The 23,981-nt window shown below is 41.3% G+C and overlaps 1 protein-coding gene across 1 annotated transcript; it reads right to left on the bottom strand.

Moving 5' to 3' along the window:
* Nucleotides 1-3,633: 3,633 nt before the first annotated feature.
* Nucleotides 3,634-22,967, bottom strand: LOC140925505 (uncharacterized). The gene is made up of 15 exons (XM_073375448.1): nt 22,325-22,967; nt 21,000-22,003; nt 20,057-20,483; nt 15,228-15,524; nt 14,748-15,053; nt 13,354-13,659; nt 12,309-12,611; nt 10,704-11,009; nt 9,681-10,147; nt 9,447-9,541; nt 8,733-8,889; nt 8,401-8,473; nt 6,415-6,680; nt 5,137-5,311; nt 3,634-3,939 (listed from the first exon to the last, which is right to left on the bottom strand). The coding sequence occupies exons 1-15, from the start codon at nt 22,965-22,967 to the stop codon at nt 3,641-3,643; spliced, it is 5,124 nt and encodes a 1,707-aa protein (XP_073231549.1). The 3' UTR covers nt 3,634-3,640.
* Nucleotides 22,968-23,981: the final 1,014 nt, after the last annotated feature.

The following is a 23,981-nucleotide window of genomic DNA, read 5'->3' as shown; positions in this document are numbered from 1 at the left end:
GACTTCATGCCAAGTTTAAGAAAAGTTTGGGACAGTTTTTTTCTGCTTATTTCCTGTTTTGAAAAATTATCAACTTGAATCTGTCGACGTTTGCTGTTTGCCGTGAACTAGATTCTTAAGCTACCGTAAATTCCGAAAATAAGCCCCCAAACCGGTAACGCAAAAAACCCTCCCTTAAATCACTCCCCCAAATATAAGCCCTCCGGGGGCTTGTACTTGGAAAATTGCCCTCAAATACAAAGTAAAACAAAGCAAAAACGGTAAATTTACTTGCAACAATAAGGCTAGCCCAATCGATTTTGAAACGCTTATTTCTCTCCGTAGATAAGCCCCTCGAAAAGGGCCTTTGAAAAATTTAAGCCCCGGGACTTATTTTCGGAATTTTACGGTATCTATTGTTTAAAGGTGGGTGGAGGGGGTCGGGGGAGGGGCGTGGTCGGTGGAAGTAGGGTGGAGACTGGGTAAAGAAGGGAGCTGAGAGGATCAGTTGTAGAACCGAAAACGTAGTTGACTTTAATATGTCAATCCTGTCATGAACTCTCCATTCTTGCCCCTTTAACAAATACAGATTTATTTTGAAAACTGTAAAACAAACACTGCGCGCTGTTTTCAATATTGCCTCATTGACGAAAAGCCGATTATTTCTTTAAGACCCTGACAGCAAACTTACCGACAGATGCTAATGAGACTTGATGACAGAATGGTGATGATAATGATGATGATGATAATGTTGATAATAAAGGAGGAGGAGAAGAAGAAGAACTGTAAACAAACATTCTTCTTCGTCTTCTTCTTCTTCTTCTTCTTCTTCTTCTGATGATGATGATGATGATGATGACGACGAGGGTGCCACGGGGAATTTTGATCCATCAAGACCGCCGTGAGCGCTGCATTACTGATAAAGCGGCTACGGGTTTTACATAAACAACAAAATTGAATCCAAAACGATGACAGCCTAGCGCAAAATTTGACAAAAAAAACTGTTGTTAGCAACACCAGGTTAATTCTAAAGGAATCAATTTCCTTCTCTTTTCTTCTAAACAAGCCAGACGGAATGCTTTTTTAGAAATATATCAAGACAGTCAAAGAAAACAAATGTGGACTAAAGAGAATAGATGCGCATCTCCTTATTAGAATACGTTACTTTTGCTATGTTATGCTTTGCTCGTTTCCGTGTTGCAAAAATGACATCCCTGCAAATAGTTCTGACCAGCAGTTTATTTCATTAAACATCTGTACAACTTTTATACTATATGCTTTTATATCGTTTCATTACTTCTAATATAAGTTTATGTATAACACCTATTAAACTCATAAAATCTTTGTTATACTACTTCTCAACCTTCAGGGGCGGATCCAGGATTTTTTTTAGGAGAGGGTGCACTCGTCTCTTGCTCTACTTCAACACCAATAAACCGCATAGTTTTTTTCCCGCAGAATACCAGTTGTATTAGAAAACCGCAGGTCATCTCAGGGGGGGGGGGGGGGGGGGTGCGCACCCCCTGCACCCTCCCCCTAGATCCGCCCATGACCTTTCACCAATTTAATTTGACAAACGTTCTACTTTTCAAGTCTGCGATTTACGTTTTCAACGTGACTTCAACTGAGAAATTTCCTGAGCAAAGCAAGTTGCTTGACATGACAATTCCATATTGGCAGGTTTTTGTTGAAAAGAGGGTTGGCGTTGTTTCGTATTGTTCTTGGCCCATCTTTCCCGCTCGGGATTTCCCGCGTTGCCCCCTCGAGAAAAAGGTCTCTTTTTGTCCACATAATAAATCTCTTATTTCCCGCCGGCTTGTTTGGTCTTGCTGGCTGAATATTGGCGTCGTTCTTTTTCTTGTAGCCTGACAGTCCGATATTTTTATGTAAGACCGTCGAGATCGAGCGCTTTTTGCTACGGGGCGCCATCTTGGTTTCATATGTAGTGAGGAGGCGGACGTCGAAACCAAGATGGCGGGCCGTAACGAAAAGAGCTCGATCTCGACGGTCTTACGGAAAAATAGGGGACTGTGAACAGCCTATTTTTCTTGTTTTTTATTGGCCTCCAACTGACTTCGCCTCGGACTATAAAAACGCAAATAAGAATAAGACCAATATCCAGTCACCTTGACCTCAAGCTTGGTGAATAATAACATTAAGCAAAGACGTTTTTAAGCGACCCATGTCAACCAGAAGTGGTCATTTTTCATTTCTGGACGGTGGTTTTGCGCAAATGTTGGAAAAAATCGGCTCTACAATAATAAAGACACTCAGAAATACAAATTTGTTAGTGTCAAGGTGCTTCTAAATGAAAATACCTCACATCCGGTTGAATTGCGTCGCTGAAAAACGCCTTTGCTTTTAAGCTTAAAAGCTCCCTAATAACACATATCAACCTAGTTCCCTGAGATCAAGGTCTATCGTTTATGTTTCACGCACAAAATCAAAATAAGCTATCCAGGTCTGCACTTCAAGTATTTCCTCTTGCCACACGTACATTAACTGAATTGAATTCAGAATTGTAAAACTACTTCCCACTAAACTGTCAAGGAATTTTCGTTACTACCTAATGCTTTTGCACAAAAGTATTCCTAATTGTCGTTAACTGTTTCATTTTGTTCCTTGAATGTAGTCTAGGGCGATTTATACTGACATAAATCATCTGTAGTGCAAGATTGAAAATGAGAACGATTTTCGTTTGTGGGCTAATTTAGCATTATCACCAGTAACACTGATTTTATTCGTGAAGTCTCTTCTTGTATATATCTACTTATTCATATTCCGCTTGAATTAAAGGGCATCTGAGTAATATTAGAGCGGGAGCAGGCCAAAGAGTTCAAATTAAAACATGAAAAGAAGTAAACCAATATCAAGCTTGAAAGCGAATAATATGGAGGCAGTATATTTTACCTCGTATGCAGCTCAAGTACGTCTGTCATCCAGGCCACCTCGTACGGGATAATCTTGTGTACGTTTTTTCGTATTTTTGTGGAGAAGTATATGTGGTTACAAACAAGAAATGGATATTTACAAAGAATTTGACTTGCTGTCCACCAGATTCTAACGTCTCACTTTAGAGTTTAAACGGATTGTTTGCTCTCAGACTTTAATTTGGGATCTTTGGTACGGAATGATGCATCGAGGCGTTTTTAACAGCTTTACAAGTCGTTCATGCGAAGATTTTGTTTTTGATACTGAGGATTCATTGCCGACCTATGCGCTTTTGATACGAACTTACTTATTTACAAATTCGATGGCTATTGACTAGGCTAAATCTGAGTTTAGATTGTATTTTTAGAGCCTTAGCCAAAACAAAATAAGGACCTTTACCTTTTTCAATCTTTTATGTAAGCAAAAAACCAACCATTTTGGCAAGTTGGTATGTGCATTGGCCCCGGCGGGGACCGACTCTCCTCCCCAGACTTCCGTTCGGGTTCTCGGGTCTGACGTTTTTCTCGTTAACCCTTTTGAGTCCTAAGACTGATCAGCATCAAATTTCTCCTTGGAATATCAATGCTTTATAAAACAGAGTGGTCATGAGAATTGAGGACATGATCACAGAAGATAAGTCCTACTGATACTTCAACAACGTCTCCCCACTACTTTCATAGGAAACCTATAGGGGTAACAAATGAGAATTTTGATATTAGAGTTTAAAGGGTTAATGAGAAAAGCCATTTACCTGTACTATGCTATTATATCGAGGTGTAAACCCGAAAACACCCCGGCTTATTTTCCGAAAGCTTCCATTTGTTGGGACTATTTCTCCTTTTTCCGTGGCCTCTTGCTTTAATCGGGCCAAGAGCCGCAGTTCTCGTCGATGTTTAGCTTTGAGATTCTCAATCCGAAGGCGACAGTTTTTGTAGAAATCTGATAGGATACTCTTCATCGCATCCTTTGTGTTATTGTACTCGTATAAGCGATCTTCTTTGTGGAGATCTTGGAGGTAGTCACTATATTCTGCAGATTAAATAGAGAAGGATATACAGTCAAATCCCAGTAATACTAGACTGCAAAACAGTCGGTTTTCTTCTCAAAATCAGTAAGGAAATCGGTAAAGCGTGGCGAGCTTCACATGCCCGTAGGGCGTGTGAGGCGAGAGGAAAAAATGTTTGTTCTCTGCCTCGTTCCAGACCTTTTGTTTGACTGCTCGCACGTACTTGAATACGCAAAAATACGGACTGTTTTGCAGTCCACTGTAATACAGACACTGAGGGGGCCATAGAAAATATCCATATTAAGCTGGTTGAATTTAGACAAAATGTAAGGGCTTTCTTTCCCCAGGGACAAAGCAAACTGTCTGTAATAACGGGGTGTCCGTAAAGCGGGCCTTGACTGTATTGTTGAAAAGATATTCAAATTGGAAGGAAATCAAATATGTTCCTGCTTGGACAGACTAGCTAGAGAACTTAAGAAGACGCGTTTCTGAGAGACACACGTCAACCCAAAGTAGACGTTTTGCATTCTTGGACACTTTTGCCTAATTTCGGGGTAAATCGTCTCTATAAGAGTAAAGACACTAAGCAATACACTTTGGAAGCGTCAAGGCATATACCGGAAAGGGAAAAGCCACAGTTCCAGTTAACGTGCTTCGCTCAAAACTGCCTTTGCATAGCTTCTTAATAATAAATCCACCGGACCGAAACGTTATTTCAGGTTTTTCACTAACTGCTTTGAACATACCAAAAAGTCACACGCAACTTTCATCTTGCAGCTTAATAATGAAAATTGTGTTGCAGTTGCATTCCAGCTAAGAGGTTACTTCATATTGACGAAAATCTGGACTTAACTTTTTTCACTCAATACAAGAGCAAAACGTTTGAACAGTGTCCTATACAAGCAGAATCCCATACTCAGTGCGTCCAAGTTTGTGAATGAATTAAGGCTCTGAGGGCGCATACCATTTGTCAGAACTAGCTTACCAGACCAGTCCAGTTGTTCCTTACAGAAGAATTCCACCATTAATCAAGACTATCCAGCCATCTCAGTTTATTTCAAAATGGCATGCACGGCAGTGATGGTTTTATCAAAAGTTTCGAAAAAAGACAAATATTTTATTTTCAAAATAATAGGTCCCGCCGGCCAATTTTGACTTCTGGAAAGCGCCTTGAGTATACTGCGAGGTCCAGTATACGCTTAACTAATATAAAGTCTTACCGTATCTTTTCGCGTTAGGGTTGCGTTTTTTCCTCGTGACTATCTCATAGATCAGGAAGATAAACACAAGTACAGCTATAGATATTCCGCAGTACGTTACGCTCTTTATGTACGCTGTGGACTCTGCGTCGAACAGACCCTCTGTTTTAGAAGCGGCATTATCCTTTTGTAGTCCCTGAAGAATAAGCAATAGAAGCATTTTTTCTTGTACAGCTACTTGGTCATTTTCACGATCACGACATTTGACTACAACTACCAGAATACATTTTGTCTTTGCGTTCTTGTTCAAATCTGGCATTTCCGTAGCCTGCGAACAGCAGACGCATTACCGGTCGTTGAGAGAAGCGACGACCTGAAATGCGTCTGCTGTTCGCAGGCTAGCATTTCCGCTGAGAATTAAAAACCAATAGCCCTTATTTGTACAAGACTGAAGAACACACTGAAGTGTTCTGGTAGTTGAAGTAAAGTGACGTCATCATGTAATTGTCCTAGTGGTTGACATCATTTAAGTACAATAGGCAATACTGTTACCCAACAGAATTATGGGATTATTAGAGGAACTTAATATTTGCATTTTGCAGTGGCACTAAACAAACAAATGCACGAAAACTGTTCATGATGCCAAGATCTTTGCAATAACGATCTTCGCTGGGGCGCCATTTGTCCGGGAGTTGCTGTTTGAGATCCTCTACACTGGCGAAACGCGGAACATTATGCAGTATCGCTCTCCCTCTGGTTACCCTTCCAAATAACCCCATTTTTCTCAACACCAAGGTTGTTTACCATTAAAAAAGAGTTTCCAGAAAATCCAGTTGGAGAGTAGATGGAACACGTCTTGTTGGTCGTTCCAGCGAAAATTTCCGGGAGCAACGGAACATCTGAAAAGGTTGTCCTGTTTTTCGGGACGGAGTATTCCAAACGGAGATTTGTGTTCCATTTCTTCAAAGCAATCTTTGATACCAGTTTCAGGCCTTCGCGGTCATTTTTCGGTAAATAGAACTGATTTGTGCAAATGGTAAACGCGATTCCCGGGCGAAATTTACCAGTCCTGAATTTTGAGTACCATTTACCCAAACCGTGGACCGACTGGTTTGCCCATGTAAAAGGTAAACAAACTATACTTACAGCAAGTACCTCCTGCTTTTAAAAAATCATAATCAGTGTACACAAAGTCCCTTGTAGTACTGGTATTACCTATTGCGCTTTGCAGATGTCAACTTTTTTTGCAAAAGCTCATTGCAATGGAGATGGAAATTTACACAGCACTTGCTAACTTACTGTAATTCCTTGGACGTTACTGGTGATGATTTCAAACACTACAGCCTTCTCTTCCTTTAGAAATCCCCGGAAGCACTTTTGAAGCTTTTTGGCGTAACCTGCCATCACTATTCCGTATGCAGAAGAATAATCTATCATCTTGCTCACGCGAGAAAGACCATCGCTAAACAGCTCCTTCCGACTTCCTACAGTGTATGAATCGATGAGAATTCCGTCCACATGCCGGTTAGTCAAAGCCGTATGCAAGTCCTTAAGAGTAGTGTACCCTGTGTAACAAGACGTTTTGGATCAATTTAGGTTTCAGGGAAACTGCCTACCTACCCCTCGCCTAAGCCACCATTTTGCCCTAAAAGATAAGTAAATGTTAATACTGGCTTAGGGGAGGGGTAGGTAGGCAGTTCCCAGAAACCTTCCAACATTGTATGAATCGATGAGGATTCCATTCACATGCGGGTTAGTGAAAGCTGTATGCAAGCCCTTAAGAGTGGTGTACCCTGCGTTTTAGGGCCTTTTTACATGTAGGTGGGGGACCCAGATAGGTGAGGTAACGTGTGGTGGGTCACCCTACCTATCATGTAAACGTGATCAAATTAAAATGAGAGATTATACGGACAGGCAGGTTACCTCACCTAACTGGGGTCCCACACCTCCATGTAAACAGGCCGGTATAATGCCACTTGCGGCGGCTCTTTATAATTCCAAAACTATAAGCCACCCCCTTCGCCTTTTTGCAATTCAAGTACATGGGAGGGGTGGGAAAAGGCCCTAGCGTCAGTCGGTCACATGTTTTCCCTCCCCTCCCACGTTTGAAGGGAAAAGTGCCCTGGGAGAATTTTTATGCCCCTCACTATCCGGAGTATGGTGTGAACATGGCCTTAGTTAAAGTCTACAAGGAATTCTCAAACAAAGTATGTTAGTGTGTGGCTTACAATCTCTCCCAGGGCACTTTTCTCTTCAAAGGTGGGAGGGGAGGGAAATCATGTGACCGACTGACGCCAGGGCCTTTTCCCACCACTCCCATGTACTTGAATGGAAAAGCGCGCTGGGGGCGAGATTGCCTGGCATATAGTTTTGAAATTACAAAGAGTCGCCGCAAACGGCATTCTAAAACACTTTTGCGCCGACGGGAAAACCATACCGGATAGGGTTTGTCTTTTAAGAAAAGTGTTTTCGGAGCGTTTTCTGTAACGGAGAGAAGATGTGCCGCACTGCGCCGATCTTGAAAATAGTTCGTCACATATCCGATAGGTTTCTCAGCGCCACTCTTCGTCGTAGTGTGAACAGGTATTCGGACCGTAGAGGAAGTAAATGAGTTACAGCGACTGAAACCCACTAAGACGGATGTAACTATTCAGAAGTAAAGACAAACCACTCCTATATGATGTTTGATCTGTCTGAACGACTTGTTCCAGTTCTGTGCTGTTGCATGCCGTTCATACTGTACCGGTTAGTTTTTCATGCCTGCACGCACGAAAAACTATCCGTTGTTGTGTAGAAATAGCTGAGTTTAGCGTCGTTGAATAAATGTTTTACTTATGCTGTGAAGAAGGATTAAGACCATTAGGTCTGAGTTCGAGAAAGACGTGACAGCGTCTAGCCAGTTAACTCGCTAAAATCTCAGTTATTCGGACCAGAAAATAGAGAGAATTATTAAGGAACACGTGTATGTTACATCCAGGTATCATCTAAGTCTAAAGCTCTTAGAGTTCCTCAAACACTTGCCTAGTCCCTAGGCCTCATTATTTTTCGCGGCCAAAGCGTTTCGGGTCACGAGGTCTAAGCGAAGATGTTTTCGCCCATTCGCTTCCGATAGGACACCAAAGTGAATTGACCAAGAGGGCCTGGGAAAAGGCCGTACAGGGACTAGGCTCGGCAAGTCAAACACCAAGTTCTAACATAAAACCGGATTAAAATTTAACCCCGGTTTCGCCGGTAATAATCGGAATTCGAAATACTGGGGCCAGTCTCGTCCCTTACTAGAAAAACACTTGCCTTGACTCATCTTGGCGTTCATTCGAATTCCGAGACGATATTCCGCTGAATCACTTATAGCAGCAACCTTTCAAACAAAGATAGGAAAAACAAGCAAGATAACTCAGTACAAAGCGCTTATTGACGTGACATCGTTTTGCTGGCTACAAGGGAAGGCTTGTTATACGTTAGTGAGTTACACCAACACCGATTTTCCCAAACTCTCTAAACGTCTTGCTGAGACGCCTTTCACCAAAAGCCGGTGGTATTGTTTCCTTCTTTATCGGAAGACGAAATTCTAGCAAAGCTGTTCTTGGTCGCATGAATTTTACAGCTTGTTAGCTTACCTTAGAGCCATATACAGGAATATCGGATTTGATAATATTCGTGGTCAGTGACGTAGTGATAAATGACATCACAAGCGCGATGATGACCAACCCACACGTGATCCACACAATGCCAAACAACTTTGAGTGTATCGCGCGTGGTACGCGGTCTCCATACCTGACAAACAAAAAGGAATATTGACTGTATTTAAATGGAAGGCAATGAGTTCGAGGAAACAAAGCTTCTAAGCCAAAAGAGTTGTAGCATATATTTACTCCGTGAACGAACTGACGTGAGTATCGAAGCAATAATGTGTAATCGGTGTTAATGGCAGGAAAACTTATGTCAAACTTGGAAATTTTAAAACCGGTAGCAAACGAGGAAAGAACCGAACTCAACCCACTTATCCAAGAGCGCGGGAACCCTAACCCGTGCCAAGCGAGGAAAAACTAAACCAGTGCAGTTAGCGAGGGAAAACTCGACCCGCGTTAAGCGAATGGAATTTGGCTTGCTTTCGATTGATGACTAGGAATTGTGTTTTAATTCTATTGAGATACGGCGCTAAACGTCTAAGATATCACTTGGAAAAAGATGAATCCTTTAATTTTACTAAAAATCATAGATTATGTTGCCCAGAAATGATAATAATGACGCTCCAAATTCAGTGGGTACTAGTTAGACGGTAAGCGCCCTGACTATGTGAGCTTATGTGACCATGTTATAACCGCACTCACCCCAGCGTTGTCATGGTGATAAACGCCCACCACATTCCTTCAATTGGTCCCCGTACTGGCGAGGCTGGGAACTCATTCGCATTAAACACGAAGTCCTGCGAAAATGAAAATTCAAAAGACTAAGCCTCCACTTACATATTAATGTTTTCGTAATTCCTAGAAAACATATGCTTGCAAGTGGCGCTCTGACAATAAATTTGACAATTTTGAAAATTTGAATACCGTCAGACTTACCAAGCTCCACATGACGATTCCAGAGAAGAATGCAGATATAAACACGGTAATAATCAAAGGCCACAGATTGAACACGGCTTTCACCACCATCTTAGCAGCCGCGCCTGGTTCATCGACGCCCACAATAAAAGCCACGCCAGCGGATTGCACCAAAGGCGCAAAGCCATACTCTTTAGAGTACTCCATTTGATCCATCCTTCCGTACACGGGGAAACTTAATTCTGTCGCGTCGTCTATGTCTTCCCTTACTTCCTTTTCTGTGCTCTTTCTGGCCGAATCTTTGTCACCCGAGGAGCGGAAGTCAATCTCCGTGTAGCCATGTGCTGCACACTCTCCGCAGCAGCTGCGCACTAGCAGCCGCAAAATTGGCGGGAAAATACCGGTCTGGTTGCCGTCACTGTTTTTGTCCATATATGGAGGGTTAAGCCAGTAGTTTGTGAAAATCGTGCTGTAGCAGTTGCACGTCTCTGTAAACATCAAAAAAGCGTAAAATTAATACAATCAATACAAACTTGATATTTTTGTATATACTCCGCTATTTTTTTTTACTCTTAAATGGCAGAGAAAATTCAGAGTCTTTTAAGCACCATATTTATTAGGACCCGTGAAGAGAAAAATTTTAGAAATCGTTGCCTAACATAAAATAAATGGTATTTTTTCTGCCTGGCTTTTTCGCATAATTGAAACTCGTTTTTGATATTGCCACGCTCAATGCCCAGACCACAACGACATACTGTCAGTTCGTTTTTCTAGTGGGGGTTGTTTTTTGAGTGCTTTTTACCCAATGTAGCGTCAAAGAGGACCAAAGAAGGGAGTGCAAGAAAGCGAAGAAGAAAAAAATAGGAAAATCAACAAGGGGAGGAGTTCTTAATTACAGGCGACCTCGTTTCAGTTTTCTACTCCCTTTTCCTTCCGGTACGTTTGCACTCTACTCCCCACCCCTCCCCCCCGTCTTCACTATCCCCGTTGATGCTTGCCAAAGTAACTGCTTTTCAAACGAAAACCCAAAAACGAATTCGTTACCGGCAAATATTACTTGAGATGGAATGCCGTTTCCTTTGACCGTGAACGCACGAACCTCAATGCTGTAAATCGTAAAGGAAGACAATTTATTCAGCACAACGGAAGTAGTGTTGGGTCCGACTGTGATGTTTCTTTCCTTCTCGTCTAGCCGCTGGTTTGGATTACTGATGGCTCTGTATGTCACCGTATAACCTCTAAGAATCCCGTGCACAAAATACGGGTTGCTTATTGGTTGCCACGTGACTGGTATCGTTGTGGGGGTTGACTTGTTGGCGGCGTAAACATTTTCTGGAGGCATTCCCGGAGCTGTGAGTAATCAAAGGATAGTATCTGTTTACTAAGCAATAGAGACCTTTATATTCTGGAGGCAACGTGGCCAAACAGTTAGAGCGCTTGACTTGTAATCCAGAGGCCCCGAGTACAATTTTTTTACAGGGCAAGGGATGCCGCAGTGGTGAAAGCGCGCGCCTCCCACCAATGTGGCCCGGGTTCGAATCCTGGCGACGACGCCATATGTGGGTTGAGTTTGTTGTTGGTTCTCTCCCTTGCTCCGAGAGGGTTTTCTCCGGGTACTCCGGTTTTCCCCTCTCCTTAAAAACCAACACTTTCAAATTCCAATTCGATCTGAACTCACGGACACGTTTCAACGAGTTCTTATGAACTCCTTAGTGCTCCGTCGGTAAACAAATTACAAAATTACAATTTAACAAATTACAATTTACCCGCCCTGACAGCTAGCTGGCGCCGGGTTCAAATCCCAGGCCACGCACACAAGTAGCCAACAGGTTCGCGTCCTACCAGTTGGGATTCTTAACCATACACCACTTCCACATTTCCCGTAATGCACCTTGTTTGCCCCCCGCATTTTGTAAAAGCATTGTTTTCAATTTCTCTTGGGACGGCTGTAATACCCAGGAGAAATGAAAAACAAAGGTTATGCAAAATTTTGGGGGGCCAATAAGGTGCATTACGACGAATATGGAAATCGAAGTGGCGTATATTTATGTTTCTTTTGAATTATTGGTTCATAACGCCTGAAAAGCCCCATAAGGCGAGAGGATAATAATAATAATAATAATAATAGTAATAATTATAATAATAATCTAATAATAAAGTATTTATTATTATTATGACAACTCAATAGTAAGTATTGCACGCGCAAAGTAAAGCGTTTATTCTACTCCAAAACTCTTTTCTAATTATATACTATACTATACTATACTGACCCTATAACAGAGTAAACGATGTGAAATCCCTATCTTTTACAGCGCCACGTGCAGAAATAGCTAACAGACCTCAGTTTTTCCTTAAAAACATTGAGCACTTACAAAGATGGGCAGCCATCTTGGACTTCTTGGTGTCAGATGTATCGAGAGGACAAACCGAGGGAGTGGGGGTCGGGAGGTAGATTTGACACTCCACCTTAGGTTACCCTCGGTATATTTGAAACCAAGATGGTCACTCGTTATAGCAAGCGTTGAATCTCGACGATCTAACAAAAATACCAGACGGAAAACTGTCTAAGAAGTAGCTGGTTTATGAGGGCGTCACGACACCCAACCATTTTGACTGAGTGCGATAAAAAGCTTTAAATTGTCTACTTACTATCCTCATCCGTCTGCACCTCAACTTCTGGGCTAATAACTCCCCATCCCACCCTGGTGAAGCCCAGCACTCGAACTCCATATTTAGTATATTTCCAAAGTCCTGTCAGCTCCAAGTTGTCTCTGTCAGGTCCCACCTTAACGTCCCCGTACATGTCTTGCGATTCATTCATGGCTCGATACAAAAGAACGAATCCCACAAGAATCCCGTGAGTGTACTTCTGTGGTATATTGCTCCAGTGTACACGAATTGATGTGGAACTTGTGTTGAAGACTCTGGTTAATGTCGGCGGCTTGCTTGGCCCTGACAAATATAATAACAAAAATCCGCTGTCACATTATGATGGTAATTTCTACTATACTGTGCAAAGTTGTCTTAACTTTTGAGTCTGTGGATGAAATCCTAAAGTGTGACCATTCAAACGAAAGCTACTGAGCAGTACTTTCCTGTGGTACTGTTTATTTTGCTGTACAAGGTGGTTCAAAGTTTTGAGTCTGTGGATGAAGTCCTAAAGTGTGACCATTCAAATGAAAGCTATTGAGCAGTACTGTTTATTATGCTGTACAAGGTGGTTCAAAGTTTTGACTCTATGAATGAAGTCCTAAAGTGTGACCATTCGACCGAAAGGTACTGAGAAGGTCGAGAAGTACTTTCCATTGGTACTATTTATCGTCCAAGGTGGTTCTAACTTTTGAGTCTGTGAATGAAATCCTAAAGTGTTACCATTCAAGCAAAAGCTACTAAGCAGTACTTTCATCTGGTACTGATTACTATACTATGCAATGCAAGGTGGTTCTAACTTTTGATCCTTGGTGTAACTATTCAATTTAAAGATGAACGAGCACTGAGAGAACTGAGGACTTCCCTGTGGTGCTATTTAGCGTCACCACCCAAAAATAAGCAAAAATATCAGGTAGTATTTTTCTTTTGATACATTTTTTACTTCGCTCATGAGATACTTTAGTCTCCCTCTCAGCCGTTTTTGTCTCGTCACGCCACGTTGCGTGACAAAAACGGCTGCGAGGGACACTTATGAGATACTTACGGTCTTCGGTGGTAGAAGCGGTGAAAAATTTTGCTCGGACACCGTTGCCCTTAGATGTATATGCCAAGATCGTGATGCTGTACTCCGTAAACTTGGTCAAGTTCTTCAGTTCTATTGCAGTTGTTCTCGCGGAAACATTCTTTGTTTTAAGAGTATCTTCACTGGCGGATTTTTTGTACATGATACGATACCCAAGGATAATGCCGTTCTGATGGTTCGCGGGGACTGGGCGCCAGTGAATGAACAGGCTTGTTGAGGTAGAGTTGTCTTTAGCGACAGTCAGATTCTGTGGTGGTTTTGAGGGAACTAGGGATAGCAAACAAACAAGTCGTTTAATCCGCAACAAACAGTAAACACCTGCATATAAGAACCCACATTTTTTAGGTCTGGCACAATAGTTTTTTTTTTAATTTTTTACTTTTGGGTGAAAAGTTCAAAACAGACAAACCTCCCTAACGGCCACCTCTCTACAACGGCCATTTCTTTTGGCGGACAGTCCCTACATTCAATCTTGTTTCAACCTCTCTACAACGGAGGTGTAACTGTATTTTCACTTTGTTCATACAGAACTGGCAAATCACGTTGAATTTGAACGTTTCTCAGCTTTGCTCAGTGGTTTTATCGTCTGCCCATGCGCAGAGCGCAAATCCAAAATGGTACCTCCTAGCTGAGTTACCAGGCAAACATGCAGCCACACCTTAACCGTACAAAAATTTATACAACTATGGTGATGTTCACCGCGCTGGTCAAATTTGCAGTACAAAACTTTAAACAGTTATGGTGTTCACACCACGCTGGTAAAATTGGCCGTACAAGAATTTGAACCGTCAATATGGACACACCGCGCGTACGGTCGAAGATTTGACCTCGAATTTGGCATTCAACTTTTTGAGCGGTTAGGCTGTAAATTTTCGTACGGTAAGGGTGGTTCCGTGTGAACGGTCACACAGGAAGCCCATGACATGGACTCCTGGTCGCACCTAAACACACGAATTTCCTACTGGTCGCAAATTCGTCCGTTGCCGTGTGTACCTAGCCTTAGTCAGGAGCCCATAACCCGGAGGGAGCAACTCCCACACTAGGCCTATGTCACGGCGTTTTTAGGGACCAGTTCATTTTTAGACACATTTTAGGGCACTTTTTCCCGCGAAAATAGAATCTCCACCATGTCTATAAGCGCATTCTAAGTATAAGATATCAAAAAGGAAAACTAAACGCTATCAGGAGGCATCATTTTTTGGTCTGTAGGTTTTGCTGACTAGTTTGTGGAATTTAAAGGATATTCAAAATGCGCGTCTAAACCGTTCTAAAATAAACTAGTCCGTGAAAAAGTCGCGACACGAGAGCAAGGAGGTTGCTCTCTCCGGGTTAGAAGCTCCTGCCCTAGTTCGTACCATCCTCATCTGTCCGGAGCATGTATCCTTTAGACAGCAGTCCATTCCCTTTTCTTGTGAATGCTCCGACTTGGACTACATAGGCTCCATACTTCTTGAGGCCAGTGATACTTGTACCATGCTCCTTGTTTCCGGTGGTAATCGCCTTCCATTTTTCCCAGTTTTCTCCGTCAACTTGCCGATAAACAACTCGGTAACCTAGCAACCGTCCCTGGACAAAGTGTGGCGACAGTGGTTCCCAGGTCACTCGAATACTCGTTGAACTTGTGTAGAATATCTCACTGATGTTTGGAGCGTGGCTGGGAACTAGAAAATTAAAATTAAAGCATTCAGTCTTAGAGATGAAATAATATTTCCTCCACGGAATTCAAGTAGCTAGGACGAAAAAAAGACATTTAAAATTCAAAATAATAACTAAAAAAACTCAAATGACCGACACAACGCAAGGTCAAATTTGATAAATGAGAAAAATCAGCTTACCGCCTTCCTCTGTCCAGACAATGACGTCATCGCTGTAAACTCCTTGGCCAACGTCATTCACTGCTGCTACGCTGACGACATAACGTGTGTAGGTGTCAAGTCCTGTGATGCGATGATTGGTTGTGTTGGGTGGAACGTTGATGATTCTTGTAAAGTTGATCTCAATCTTCGAAATATTAATTCGGTAGGCAAGAAGAACGCTGTGGTAAGACTCTTTTGGGAGTGGCTCCCACTTAACCAGGAGTTCTGTAGCACTCAGGTTTCGCGCAGACACATTTGAAGGCGCGCGGTCTGGGACTAAAAAAGAGAAATTGGCTCCAGTGAAACGCTTAATATAAAGTGGCGACAATAAGTTAATTACAAAACAATAAACAAGCTCTTTTTTGCTCAAAGTCGCTTTAATGATGTTCTCTGTTGATCTCGCTTCGGATCAGCTTAGGTTTCTGGGGAATCGCCCACCCACCCCTCCCCTGAGCTAATATTAACAATTACTTCTAACTTAGGGCAAAATGCTGGGTTAGGAGAGGGGTAGGTGAGCCGTTTCTCAGAAACTAAAAGTTATGGATATTTGCCTAGTCCCTGTACGGCGTCTTCTTGGTTCTTCTCGGTCAATGCATTTCGGTGAAGTATCGGAGACGAACGGCCACGTGACTCAAAAAGCAACGGCCGCGCGCAGTATTAAGGCTTAGGGACAAGGCATTATGGATACTTAAAAATACTGGGGTGCTTACTACTTACACAAACCACTAAGTGGCGGATCCAGGTAAGGGGGCCCGGGGGCCCGACGCCCCCCTTAGTTTTTAGACCAAACTGAGGCCCATAGGGCCGAAAAAAATCTTTTGGAGACGGGCGCCCGCCACTGCCACCCGGGTGAAATTTTTGTGCATTAACATAAAACTATAAAATCTGAGGTGGTGAAAGGCCGACCCGATACAGAGAATATCTAAATCAGCTGAACAGAAACTTACATCGCCTCAAATCACTGCCCATGTTTTCTGAACCTTCCCAAACGGAATGACGCGAACCATTTGATTATCGAGCCGGAATATCCGGTTTTCCCATGCAAATAGTAAGTACCCCGGGTTTCCTATGAAGGACAGAAAAGAATTTTTCGGACTCACATAAAAATTAGCATCAGTTCCAATCCTCCATCAGATAACTGTGTGGGATAATTTATATTCATTTCAGCTCGCTTTACGAGGCTGCAAGCGTTTTCTCGGCACTCCTTCAGCTCCCAAACATCCCATTACGCCAAATTTACTTTTTCGTATGGCTCCCCTTCTTGATCGCAACAATTCTCTTCATGCAGCCATGTGGGCCTTGTTTCTGGTCACCTTTTTATTCTTCCTGCGAAAGTCCAATTTAGTTGTTGACAATGGCTCTGTTATTTCACCCAAGGTTCCTCGTCGTTGCGATTATATGGTTTCTTCTACCGGCGCTTGGCTCAATATCTGTGCAACTAAGACAATCCAGTTTTTCAAGGGGCTTTATCGATCCCTCTACCCATTATACCCATGTGGAGAAATAAGGGACATCGAGGGATGGAGTTTGATTTAATTACGTTCTTTGACCTGCCAATCAGACCTGCGTAATTCTCGCTCTTCATTGGCTGCTGCCTACGTCATCACGAAAGCCGTATGGCGGCAAGAAGAAAGAGAAGTGAACATTCAGAGACATTTTTTCGAGCTCTTGATTGCCTGTCCACAGCCGATTTTACTCAGGAAAGGGAGGGAGGCGGAAAACAGTTGACCGAGGACCGCTTTTTATTGTATATCGAATTATAACTCGCCGGGAAGGACGATTTGTAAGTTTGAGTCGACCTTATTATTTTATGTTTATCGTTCTGACGTCCAATGGAACTATGATCGATATGTTTGTCCCTGGCACATGTTTGAGCAAGTAGGGAACAGAGAAAATTTGTCAAAGCTCAGTTGTAGGTCGCTGGTAGCTCGGATAGTTTATTTAATAAAGATTAACCGCGCCACTTTGTGTATTTTGAAAGTTGTTTTCCCCAGATTTACTCGGTTGGAAAAACTGAGAGCTACTTTGAGCCTGGAAACTAATAACAAGAGGTTACAAAGTTATTTGAAGACAAAATGGCTGCCCGAAGCAGCGGAACAGGATTCTCGAGTGAAGCCTTTCTTCGCTGGATTTGACTACATGTCACGCTTTCGGAGAAAGGTAGCTACGCAAATGTAAGCGAAAATAAGTAGCAAAACTATTTGAAAACTATTTTGACGGCTTTTCGTTGATTGTCCCTCAAAGAACATCGTTTTGAAAAGGGAAAACAGATGCAACATTTCGGATACCTCTTCAACTGTCGCTGGAAATCGCGCTGCAGTAAACTTCGTCTGCGTGAAATAAGAGACAACATGGGCGCCATTTATGGCTATTGGACGATTTTCTGTCTGGGCTAAAACCGTGGCGATTATAATTTACCATGTCTTATGGCAAGTTTGAGGTAACTGCATCTTAGACACAAGCGAGATGCAACATTGTGCAATTTTTGCAAGGTTAAGAGGTAAGCCTATTTTTTTCTTTTTGGTCCATACAAACTCTCTTCTCAAAGAAAGGCCATTTTGCCGGATTACGCAATCTAACCTGATTTCTATTGCGCGTGCGTGTCCCTCATTTCTCCACATGACAATCACCCCTTTGTCCCGTTTCGGCACTTAGCAATCATTTGCGTATCAAAGCTGTTAGCCCGGCGGATCCGCTTTCTTCAGTTAGGTCCATGTCCACGTCCCCTGCGCATCCTCTCACTTACAGTCATTTTTCTAAGTTCTTAGCCAAGGTTATCACGGCTTTAGGAGTGGATTCGCGCCATTATTCACTGCACAGTTTCCGTCGTGACGGTGCTACTTTCGCCTTTGCCAGTAAGGTCCCAGCCGAACTCATTAAGTTTCAAGGTGATTGGCGAAGCGATACGTATTTAGTTTATTTAGAGATGTCTTCTAATAAAAAACGGCAAGCTGTCTCTTCGATGGCGACACAGTTTCAACAGCCCTCATCCACTACACTTTAAGTTTTGTTCTTAGTATTGTTCTGTTCGGTGTTTTTTCGTTTAGTCTATAATTACACGTTAATTTTATCCTTTTTTATGATTTTCCTTTAACCACATACCACTTCTCCGTTTGGGTTTGCGTTTTGGAGTGTTATTGTCAATCCAGTTTTGTATCGCCTTCGCAGCTTATGACAATAAACTCCTTGTTTCCAAGCTCATGTGGTCTGTGGTTAAACATAAACAATTCTTATTTTATTTCTTTTGCTCATAAGCTTTATTTGGGTTAGTAGGTTTAATTGCCCTCCATGCAATTTTATGTTAACTTTGTTCGGGGACTGACTGACCATGAATTATTTACTTATTAGAGACAAGGAAGCCCACTACTGCTTCCCTGGACTAGCCTACAGTGCAGACGTTTTCGGTGGGCACGCTAGTTATTTGCTCTGGTAACTGCCGCCATTCCACAAAACATTAGGAGTTAGGGCAAGTCAAGGTGGGCGGAATGGAGGCTTGGATTTAAATTTTTTGTTTCCTCTCCCCCTCCCCACCTGTCTTTTCACTCTAATACTCGCCCTAATAGTGACAATTTTTACTGACTCTCCCCAATACTCCTCTGTTTTTCAAAATGAATATGGCGGCTCGTCAAACACGAACATAAATAACTCTCCTGCCCCACCAAATAAGGCTGCTCTGAAGGCTACCCCTTTGACAGGATTCTAGTCTATTGCAGGGTTAACACCAGCAGTATGTCGCTGGTACGCACGTATACAAGCATCCGAGAGAAGGGAGACAAAGTAGCGCAAAGTTTTTTGGCTTGGGAAACATCATGAGAGCTAAAGGTATGAATCCAAGTCTCTAGATTTTCAACTTCTTTCCCAGAAGGAGGAATGAGAAATGAAGTTACCAGATCCGGAGTTCCAGGCCTCACATGCCTTCGGCTATGCACAGGACTTGGTCAAAAATTAAATGAGCAAATTAAGGGAGATCAAACCACAAAACAACAACAATAGCAAACCATCACAGTCATGAAAAAGACTTTATTCCAACTTAATCTAAGTTAATCGTATGAACTGCTTCAACAGAGCTATTTTTAACTAGCTGCTTGCTAAATAGATTTTCCTGTTAAATAATACATTCAACAAGTAACTGTAATAATTACTTTTGATAACAACTCTTGGCCACAGTAGTTTTCTGACGTTTATCCACAGGTAGTTAGGCACATGGTAGTTACTATCCCTAAATACTCATTATAATGTAACCCCCTCCAACCCCTCCTGAAATCACTTATCACTGTTTTACACTTTTCCAGTTAAATTTTTTTTTTTTTTTCAACTACCAAGGTTTTACTAATTTTACATATTTAAAAAAAAAATTACAAAACACAATTCCACACATTCTACAGTTACAAAAAATACAATAAATTGAAATACGGGCTTACTTACTTACACCACTAACAATACAATACTCTACTTACATTACTTGCTGAACCTACAGTTACTTACAATACGTTACACTGTATATTGATTGGAGGAGGCAAGGGCACTTTTCAATGAAACATTTAATTAAGACAAATTTTCAAGATTGTATTTAATGAGTAGCTTACTTATAAAATCCTGAATGGAGATGGCGAGGCTATTTAACTTGGTAGAATAAATATAATGGCGCATAAATAAGGTGGTGTAATTGAATTTCCGTATTAGTGTTGTGTCGTGGGAGCTTGTAGTAATACCGAACAAGGTCTCCTCCGTGGTAGGAGAAATTTGACACGCATTCGCTTGGTCGAACCAGTTCAAGACCTTTTGGGTAAACAATTTGGTGAACATACATTCGATAAAAGAGTGCTCAATTGAATCTTTATCTCCGCAATATAGACATTCATCGTCCGCCTTAATAGCAAATCTGAAAAGTTCTTTCTTGGTTACTATTGTTCTATGGATTAATTTAAACTGAAACTCTTTTAGTTTAGTTTCCTTACAAATGTTCTTTAGTGATTTAAAGATCTTAGTCCTCACGTCTTTCTTTAAAGAGAGTTTTTCACTCCAACGTTTAGGGCCCGTTTGATCTTCGGTGTGAATCTTAGCGTTAAGCAAATTATAGAAGTCCTTTGTCTTACCCTTATACAGATTAATTTGCGTCGATTCGTTGAGGGAAAAGATATTATCATTTCGGGTAAAGAATGATTTGTTGATGGTGTCGGAGCCTTTGGCTAGAGACCATAAGCGTTTCGGAATGGCACTAACAACTTGATAATACTGTAAAAAATTGGATTTACAGGAATATTTATCACGGAACTCGTAGAATGTTAAAACATTGCCACTTTCATTCAATAGGTCGTTAATCGATAGAATACCCTTATTAAATCATTCACTAAAAAAGATGGGTTTCCCGTCCACCAATATATCTTTGTTGTTAAACAATATTAACTCCTGCTTTTGATCGTACAAGTAAAGAGTTTTTAATTCGTTGAAGAAGTCTAGTATCTTCTTATAGAAAAGCGGGAGATCGTTAAAGAACTTCGTGTCGTAGTTGCACCTTAGTAAAAAATTTAACCCTCCCATACTTCTGAAATAATGTTTTGGAATAATACACCAATTACTGTTGTCCGAAGTTCGCAAAAGTCTCGGGATCCAGGCGAGTTTTAAAGCTTTTAACATAATAGCAAAATCAGTCATGCGTATTCCACCGTTGTCTGAATCTTGGTAAAGACCTGATCTTTTTATTTTATCTTTCTTGTTTTTCCAGAGAAACTTGAAAGATTTTGTTCTTACAACTTCCACAATACCTTCGGGAGCATCCAGATTAGAGGCTGAATAGATAAGTTGCGATATACCCAAGGTTTTAATTAACATGGCTCTTCCAAATATCGTCAGATCCCGTGAACTCCACATATCCAGCTTAGTTTCCAATTTTTCGATCTTTTTGTAAAAGTTGAGCTCGTTATTCTCCTTAATATTATACGAAAAATATATCCCCAGTATTTTAACGGGGCTGTGAAACCACTTTAAATCCAGAGGTTTATTTTTATTACTCTTCCATTTACCTAACCAAAGCGCCTTCGTTTTCTTTACATTTAGGGACAGACCAGCAATTTTTCCGAAATCCCCAACAATTTTCAAGGCCATTTCTAAAGATTCTATGTCCGCATTGAACAGAGTAGTATAATCAGCGAACTGGGACAGCTTGATTTCCTTGCCAAAGACTTTGATTCCTCTCACGTTGGAATCCTGACGTATCCTTTTTGAGAGTACCTCCGCAGAAAGAATAAACAAATAAGGGGAGAGGGGGCAACCTTGTCGAACTCCTTTCGATGGTTTAAACCAACTGGTTATAAAACAATTATTTTGCACTGCAGTTTCTGTATTTGTGTAGAATAACTTAATCCAGCGCTTGATGTCACTACCAAAATTAAAATGGTCTAGCGTCTTCATTATAAAGGGCCATTCAATCGAATCAAAAGCTTTCCGGAAGTCTAGTGACGTTAGAATGCCAGGCAGGTTTTGCAGACTCGTATATTCCATTATGTCATTTATAAGTCGGATATTTTCCCCTATGTATCTCCCTTTTACGAAGCCAGTTTGGTCTGAGTGGATCAAGTTTGGTAGTGTCGGTTCAATTCGTTTGGCTATTGCTTTTGATGTAATCGGTCTCCAGTTTGAGAGATCTAGGAGTGACCCGTCCTCTTTCGGTATTAAAGTAATTATCCCCCTTCGTTGTGAAATGGAGAATTCACCTTGTTCGTACGCTTCGTTGAAACTTGCTATTAAATCATTCCCTAAAAGTTCAAAAAAATAGGTATAAAATTCGACGGTAAATCCATCCTCCCCCGGTGCTTTATCATTCTGAAAGGTTTCTAGTATCTTTTCGCATTCTTCGTACGTAAGTGGACCCTCCAAAGTTTCTTGCACATCCTCTGAAAGCTTAGGAGAGTCAACATTGTCAATAAATGTGTCATACGCAGTTTCAGAGAAGGTTAAATCCGAGGTATATAAATTTCTATAATAATTTTCAATTTGCTCTAGAATCACTGTCTCGTTGCGCGTAGTAGAGTCATCATGTAATCAAAGTTCACTGATAGTTTTTTTGTTGTAATTACTTTTTTCAAGATTGAAAAAATACTTTGTTGGGCGTTCACCATTTTCTATCCAACGGCACTTTGCTCTAAACATTGTCTGTTTTCCCTTTTCTTCGTAAATTGATTTAAGTTCCGTTTTCAGTCCGTCGTATTCCCGTAGTACTCCATCGATGTAAGGGGAAGAAAAATTTTCACAGATAATAACATCAAGTTGATCTATTCTACGTCTTAATTCCTGTTCTCTGTTGCTGATACGTTTTGCTTTACATTTGGAAAAGGAAATGGTCACTGATCTGATTTCCATTTTCATTAACTCCCAAAAGAGCCTCTTATCCGACACATGGCTATAATAACTGCACGCTTGAGCGTATGTATCCCGAACCGTGCTCACATACTGAATATCATTCAATAAGGTGTTGTTAAATTTCCAGAGTCCTGGTCCCCGAGGGGATTTGTTAGACCAAGAAAATGAAATGTAAATTGCGTCATGGTCAGGCGCGATTGCATGATAAATTTCCGAATTCTTTACATCCCCAGAGAGATTTTTGGCAATTAAGAAAAAGTCAATTCTAGATTTAAGTTTAAGAGATTTTGATTCGTACGTAAATTTGCGTAACTTTGGATGGCGCATTCTTTGAATATCCACTAAGTCAAACATTTCCATCGTGGTCAGAATGAGATTACGGTAACTAGACAGTTTCCACGGTGCACCTCCGATCTTATCTTTTTTTGATAAAGTACAATTCCAGTCTCCCCCGATAATTAGCGAGGTGAGCTCTGATTTATCGATTAAACAATTGTTGAGCTCTTGCATAAATTGGAGTTGATTGACCTGATCATTAGGTGCGTAAACATTGCACAGTGATAGTTTATGTAATTTGTCAGTAGGTTTGGGGCTTAAGAGGAAATTGCCTTTAGTAAGGAGCAAGAACGATGACAATAAACTCCGAAAACCTTTACCACAAATACTTTTCAGAAGGTACATTTCTTACAGTGGCAAGCGCGCGCGTTATTCAGATGTCACGTGATTCATCCGGCCACCAACCCTGCGACATTCTTTTTTTCACAACATGTATCGAAGCCGAACTGAACCCCATTTGTTTTTTTCCCTTACATTTTTCTTAGGAAAGTTTCATTCCAGGAGAGTATTTACTACATACAACATATCCTTCATTCATGCCAATACCATACCTAATTTTCGCCGAACATGTCGGTTATTAAGGTGCGAGACTTATGACACCGGCGAACATGAGGAGTAGACGAGTGCAGTATGAAGAATTTTACGTTCATTCTATAGGTAGAAAGTTCGTTTATTTGCCGGTAAATTGCGAGCGTAAAGATTCAAATCCTTTTACCATGCAAACTAAGTGCTCTGCATCGTAACAGCGACGATTTCAAATGGGAGGAAGGACAATAGCAGCAGCAGCAAAGTAAAGAACATTTGTTGTCCAAGTTATGATATAAATAAATTGAAATAGGCTTTCAAAAGAAAGATGATACGGACATTGGTTAATAAAAAGTTCAAATGACTCTGGAATATTCATAAAAAGGCCCCTGGGGGATAAAAAAGTCATTGACGTGCGAAAATCGTGTATTTTTCGCCATAACCACACTCTAATCAACCAATTAGCTTCCAGAATTCCGCACAGAACACTAAGTTTGAATATTATAAATTGCT

This window comes from Porites lutea, unplaced genomic scaffold (assembly GCF_958299795.1).
Source record: "Porites lutea unplaced genomic scaffold, jaPorLute2.1 SCAFFOLD_31, whole genome shotgun sequence".
Taxonomy (NCBI): Eukaryota; Metazoa; Cnidaria; class Anthozoa; order Scleractinia; family Poritidae; genus Porites; species Porites lutea.
Note: the sequence above shows the minus strand (reverse complement) of the source record. Positions and strands in the feature narration are given on the sequence as shown.